The sequence below is a fragment of the Leptonychotes weddellii genome, chromosome 13 (genome assembly GCF_054177405.1).
Source record: "Leptonychotes weddellii isolate Sample4059 chromosome 13, ASM5417740v2, whole genome shotgun sequence".
NCBI classification, from domain to species: Eukaryota; Metazoa; Chordata; class Mammalia; order Carnivora; family Phocidae; genus Leptonychotes; species Leptonychotes weddellii.
In genome coordinates this window covers 59,381,623-59,388,473 of record NC_138381.1, presented here as the reverse complement: position 1 = coordinate 59,388,473, position 6,851 = coordinate 59,381,623, and the positions used below count along the sequence as shown (strand labels likewise).

The window sequence follows — 6,851 nt, the reverse complement described above, 5'->3', positions numbered from 1 at the left end:
TTTTGTCTATAAAAAAAAACTCTTAAAACTCAGTAAAAAATTTTTTTTGAATAGCTGTTTCACCAAAGAAAATAGACAAATGGCAAATAATCACATGAAAAGATGCTCACTACAACTGATCATTCGGAAAACACTACGTAAGATAAGATACCACTGTACCAGAATGGCTAAGAGGAGAAAGACTGACACTAGCAAGAGCTGGAAAGGGTGTGGGGCAACTGGGACTCATACATTTCTCGAGGAAATGCAGAATGGCACAGCCACGTCTGGGAGGACAGTTTGGCAGTTTGCTCACAAATTAAACCTGACCATCCAGCCAATATTTCCCTAGATCTAGAGCTTTACATACCCCAGAGAAATGAAAACACATGTCCACACACAAATTTGTACGTGAAGCTTCATAGCAGTCATGTTCCTACTAGCCAAATCTAGAAATAATCTAGATTGCTGCAGGAGAGTGGACAAACAGCACACAACGTGGTATACCCAGCAGCACTAGAAAGGCATTCTGCAACCATGTGGCTGAGTCTCAAGAACATCAGGCCAGTGAAAGAAGCAGGACATTAAAAAGTACATAGTATATGATTTTGTTTATTTAAAATTCTAGAAAAAGCAAATCAGTGGGGACAGCTGATACTGGTTGTCTGGGACCAAGGGTGGGGTGGAGGCCTTGACTGCAAATCCTAGGGGGTTTTGGGGGGGGGCTGTTAAGAATGCTTAATATTTCGAGTATGGTGGTGATTACATAACTGTGTACATTTTCCCAAACGCATCAAACTTTACGCTTAAAATGGGAGAATTTTACTGAATAGAGCTATCCTGAGACCCAGCAATTGCACTACTAGGTATTTACCCAAAGGATACAAACATGATCTGAAGGGGCACCTACATCCCAATGTTTATAGCAGCAATGTCCACAATAGCCAAACTATGGAAAGAGCCCAGATGTCCATCAACAGATGAATGGATGAAGAAGATGTGGCATATATACACAAAGGAATATTACTCAGCCATCAAAAACGATGAAATCTTACCATTTACATCGACGTGGATGGAACTGGAGGGTATTATGCTGAGTGAAATAAGTTAATCAGAGAAAGACAATTATCATATGGTTTCATTCATATGTGGAATTTAAGGAACAAAACAGAGAATCATAGGGGAAGGGAGGAAAAAATAAAATAAGACGAAATCAGAGAGGGAAACAAACCATGGGAGACTCTTAACTATAGGAAACAAACTGAGGGTTGTTGGAGGGGAGGGGGGGGAAGGACGGGGATAATTGGGTCATGGGCATTAAGGAGGGCATGTGATGTAATGAGGACTGGGTGTTAAATGCAACTGATGAATTACTGAGCCCTACATCTGAAGCTAAAGATACACTAAAAGTTAACTAATTTAAATAAAATAAGTTAAAATAAGTTGAAAAAAAATTTTTTGTTAAAGATTTTATTTATTTATTTGAGAGAGAGAGAATGAGGGAGAGAAAGTGCACGAGAAGGGGTAGGGTCAGAGGGAGAAGCAGACCCCCCACTGAGCAGGGAGCCTGATGTGGGACTCGATCCTGGGACTCCAGGATCATGACCTGAGCCGAAGGCAGTTGCTTAACCAACTGAGCCACCCAGGCGCCCCAAGTTGAAAATTTTTAAATATTTGTAGAGAGGCATTAAAAATGTGGAAGGCTTACTTGCCCTACAGCCTAGCATCTGCAGTGGTGAAACCATAAGCCCAGGAAAATTACCTCAGATTGGGACTGCATATTGGGATAAGGTCTTTAAAGAAGTAATTAAGTTAAAATCAGATCATTAGGGTGGGCCCTAATCTAGTAAGACCTTATAAGAAGAGAAAATTTGGACAGAGACATATACAGAGGAAAGAGGGAAGGAAGACACAGGAGATGACAGCCATCAACAAGCCAAGGACAGAGGCCTGGAATGGCTCCTTCCCTCATGGGCCCCAGAAGGAAACAAGCCTGCTGACGCCTTGAACTTCCAGCCTCCAGAACTGTGAGACAGTAACATTTCTATTGCTTAAGCCCTCGGTCTGTCACACTCTGGGACGGCAGCTCTAGCAAATGAATTCAAGCCGCAAGTGTAAAACAGCTTAGAACATCACTGAAAAAGAGGCATATTTGGCAGTATATGATTAAGAACCAAACAGAAGGTGAAAATATTAAAGTCCTAGGTGTTTAGGAGAGGACATGTGGTCCCTGTGAAGCCCACAGGTAAGTTTTCATAAAGCAGATGGAATTTGAGGTAGAACTTAAAATAGACACATGTGAGCAGGTGGACGTGAGGATACTCAGGACAGGCGGTGGAACAGTATACATTTAACTATTATTCATTCACCTACCACGAGCCAGGCACTGTGCCTGGGTCCAGGAACCTAATGAACAAAGAGGCACACTCCCTGCCATGGGGTGCCCACAGCCCGAGACAATGGAAGTCAAAGTGAACAGGATTGTTGGGGACAGCCAGCACGTGCACGAGAGCATGGGCACAGAGGACCTGGTCCAAGAGCTGTTGAGTCAAGTTCTGTCTCTCCTGAGCAGTTGTTACATTTGTAGTATGTGATAAGGCATTTACTTTTGCTCTGCGGATTATTTCATAAAAGTGATGTGTCATCATTAGACCTGTTCAGTTAGCTGGATTTCCTTCTGCATTCAGGAGATTACACAGAAAGCTAGGCTCCAGGCTTCTTGAATACAGTACTATTGCTTCTCCTTTCTTATTTCCCCCATCCTAACAAGTGCCATGCAGTGTGAAGCCAGAGTGGAGGACCCTGCCCCACCTTCTATTCCTGGGCTGCTCCTACCATCAGCTGTGTCTCGGTGATGACCAGCATATTGTGAGCAAGGCACATCCTTGTGGGTCCGCCTCTTCTGGCGCTCTACCTGGTGGTGACTTCTCTTGTTGCTTGTATAGGTGATGACGATGCCAGAATATTTGAGGAAGAGGTTTGGTGGCTTTCCGATCCAGCTCCTCCTCGCTATTCTGTACTTATTCCTCTATATCTTCAATAAGATCTCGGTGAGTTGTGTAAAAGCCAGCCCAAGAAACGAAACAAAAGTAAACAAAAATTCAGTGGGCGGGACAGTACTAGATTGGTCTCAGCAGTTCACCCTGGGGCCCCATAAGTTACTTATGGCCTCTGCTGTGTAAGCAAGAGGAGAGAAAAAAATAGCTTAATAATACTTGCAAAAAATAAAGGCAGAGGCGTCTTGTTTTGTCCCAAGCCTAGGTTATAGGTCCCTCCTTTGTATTTCTAGAGAACCTTGGGCTTACCTGTGTCATGTCATTAGGTGATGTCACTCCTCTGCTTAAAACAATCCAGGAGTTTTCCACCACCCTTACAAGAAAACCTAAACCCCTTGTTATGATCTGTAGAGATGTCCTGTTCTTGTCCCTGCTCTCGGCCTTGTCTCCTAGTCTCCTCCCTTGTTTTCACCATGCTCTGGCCACACTGCCTGCCTTATTGTTTCTCAAACCCAGCAAGGTTATTCCCTTTTGAAGCCCTTAACACTTGCCCTACATTGTGTCTGGAATGTGCTCCCAGATTTTTTAAATATCACTTCCTTGGAGAGGCCTTCCATGAGTGTGTCCAGTCAATCTCTACTCCATTACTGGGTTTTTATTTTCTTTGTAATACTTGTTACCATGTGAGAGTAATTTATCCGTTTCCTTGCTTATTATCTGTCTCCTCCACTTCAGTGCAAGCTTCTCGAGGCCCAGGGCCTTGCCTGGCTTGTTCACTACATTACCCACTGTGCTGAGAAAATGATTAGCACTTAAGGTACTTGACACATGTTTTGGGGTTTTGTTTGGTTTGGTTTGGTTTGGTGACCGAATGAATGTCACTTACCACACTCTGCATAGAAATTGCCTATTTAGGGGCGCCTGGGTGGCTCAGTTGGTTAAGCGACTGCCTTCGGCTCAGGTCATGATCCTGGAGTCCCGGGATCGAGTCCCTCATCGGGCTCCCTGCTTGGCGGGGAGTCTGCTTCTCCCTCTCCCGCTCCCCCCTCTTGTGCTTTTTCTCTCTCTCACTCTCTCTCTCAAATAAATAAATAAAATCTTAAAAAAAAAAAAGAAAGAAATTGCCTATTTAGTCTCTGTCACTAAATATAAGGTCCCTGAGGACAGCAGTTGAGTCTTAGTAATTCTTGTGTCTTCTGAACCCTACTGAGTATCTACTATGTTGGTGCTCAGTAAACATTTGGTGAATAAATGAATAGATGAATGTTGGGAGGATCTCTGCCCATTATATCCCTAGTTTGGAGACCACAATAACAAAGTTAGAGATTAGCCAGTTAAATGATGTGCACATGCTTTAAAATCAGTGCCAGGTAAGCCAAGGATCAACAAATCTGTCCTGCAGGCCAATCAGCCTAGTGTTCTCCTTTGTACAGTCCTTGAGCTAAGAATGGTTTTTTACAGTTTTAAATGGTTGTGGAAAACAGGGACAGTATGTGGCCTGCAAAGCCTACAGTATTTACCATCTGGTCTTTTAGAGAAAAAGCTTGCCAGCCCCTGATGCATGAGCTGTCCCCTTTGCCATTTCCCAATGGCAGAACTGTAGGAACGGCTCTCTCTGGGCACACTCCCTGCTCCAAATCTCCAGGGAGGAAGAGGCTAAGTTTCATCTGAACTGAATTAATTGGATTAACCCAAGCCCTAAAGGTGCTGACCTTGCTGAACTCATGGAGTACAAGCCTTTTTGCCCAACAGAACTTGGGTAGACCTCAGCCCATGTCCATTAGTGATGGAGTGGATGTGCTAACCATAGACCACTTCCTGCAGATGGCTTCTAAGGTCTTTATGATATTGCTGTTGAATGAGCTGGAAATGAAAATGCAGCCTATTGCCTTTGTACTCATTTCAGGTGGAGATCTGTACTGGTGCCAAGGTCATGAGACTGGTTTTGGGGTTAGATGTCTACCTGGCCACCATAGTCTTGCTGACAATTACTGGCATTTATACCATCACAGGTGAGGTTACTGTAACCACACACATATTTCTATTGACACAAAAGCTCTCCTTCTTATAGTGGAGTGCTAGTAGACATTGAGGCAGGGGGTCTCCAGCTTTTGCATTTTCTCTAAGTCTGTAGATCACATTGCTAGGCCCCAGGGGGTAGAACAGTGAAAATAATTGTGGTGGGATGCCTAAGTGGTGTCCTACCTCTAGAAATCAGGTCAGGTCTGTGGGGGCTTTCCAAGGGCACTGGCAAGGATAGAAGTGATCATGTTTGGGGTGGGCCACTGCCTGACACTACAGGCTGCCAGGTAATGGAGTAGAAACAGAAAGGGAATGAGGGAGAGGCAGCAGCTAGAGGCATCCTGGTAACCTGGTCAGGCCATCAGATGGGATCTTTTATGTAGGCGGTTCTGTCCCAGAGTCTCTGCCTAAGGTTTTGAGAGTGGAGCTCTCATCAATTGTTTTTTCCAGCCACAATGCAAATCTTGGGTGCTGGTGAGTGTCCCTGGTAGTTCACCACTGTCTGAGGGGGGGAGAAATAGGGTGGGGAATGGAATGCACTCAGTCAATGGCTGTCAGTGCACAGGGGAGTGGAAGCTGGGTGTCTCTTCCCAGGGGACATTTGGTAATGTCTGGAGACATTTTTAGTTTTCACAACTGGGGGGGTTCGACTGGCATCTAGCAGGTAGAAGCCAGGGATGCTAGTAACCGTGGCTTCCAAATGGAGATTTTATGATTAAAGATGTACTTTTTTCTTTAGGAAAACTACCAGCTTTTCATCCATCCAAAAAAGGGGAAGTAAAGGGAAATTGGGACATAGAAGGGCAAGATAAGAACCCAACAAAAGATCGTGAGGGATATTAAAGAGAGAAAACAGGACGTACAAAGATTAAACATTGTATTGTAAGACCTACAGACTTAAAGGTACAAAAGGTGTGAATGGAGCAATCTGGGAGGAAGCAAGGATGTAGAATAGGGACACAGAAGTGACTTTCAGCAGAGAGTCTCAAATGTGGCTTTTGTTTCTTTCTCTCCTACCTATTCAGGTGGTTTTGCAGCTGTGGTTTATACTGATACCTTCCCTGCTGCTGTTATGGTTCTGGAATCACTATTGTTAATGGGCTTTGGTAAGTCAATCTTGGAAGACTGGGCACCATGAGTGGAACCTTTGAATCTGATTGTTGCCGAGGGCCACTCCAGCACCTTCATCTCACAGATGACGAGGCTGAAGCCCTCAGAACCCAAGAGCATTGTCTCACATCACCCAAAAAGTCGGGGATGGGCAGTGGGGGGGAACTTCTGCTCACTTCAGAAGACAGAAGAGTCGAGAAATAGGAGTGACAATGAAAAACTCTAGTGCTTTGGGATAGTGTCAAGAGGCCCACCCCACTCACCCCACCTCTGTGCCTCTGTCCATGCTCTTCCTCTCTAGTTAGAAGCCCCTCTCCTCTTCATCCATGTGGTTAAATCCACCCAGCAAGGTCAACAGAAGATCCACCTCCCCCCCAAAGGTGTGATTCTATGATTATTCCATCTACATGTCTTTTTTCCTGTGGACTCACATCACTACCACATACCACTTAATATTTTTGTGATACATATCTTGATTGTTCATTGATTGTGTCACATAAGAAATTATACCTCCTAGCTCCAAAACTTCTTAAGAACCAAAACCATTGTATCCTGCACATAATGTGCAGTCTGAGGCACATAGTAGGTGCTTATTAAGTAGTAAGAATGAAAATTATAGGGGGGAAAGATGGCGGAGGAGTAGGGGACCCTATTTCAACTGGTCCCCGGAATTGAGCTGGGTATCTACCAGACCACTCTGAGCACCCACGAAACCAGCCTGAGATGTAAGAAGATCTGGATCTC

At 44.4% G+C, this 6,851-nt stretch overlaps 1 protein-coding gene across 1 annotated transcript in view; it reads left to right on the top strand.

The window, feature by feature from the left end:
• The first annotated feature begins 2,924 nt into the window (after positions 1-2,924).
• The window catches only part of LOC102733595 (sodium/glucose cotransporter 1-like), a 36,467-nt gene continuing 32,540 nt past the window's right edge, over positions 2,925-6,851 (top strand). The window contains 3 exon segments of the mRNA XM_031037007.2: positions 2,925-3,029; positions 4,882-4,987; positions 6,023-6,103. Coding sequence (XP_030892867.2) covers positions 2,928-3,029; positions 4,882-4,987; positions 6,023-6,103 — 289 coding nt within the window. The 5' untranslated portion in view covers positions 2,925-2,927.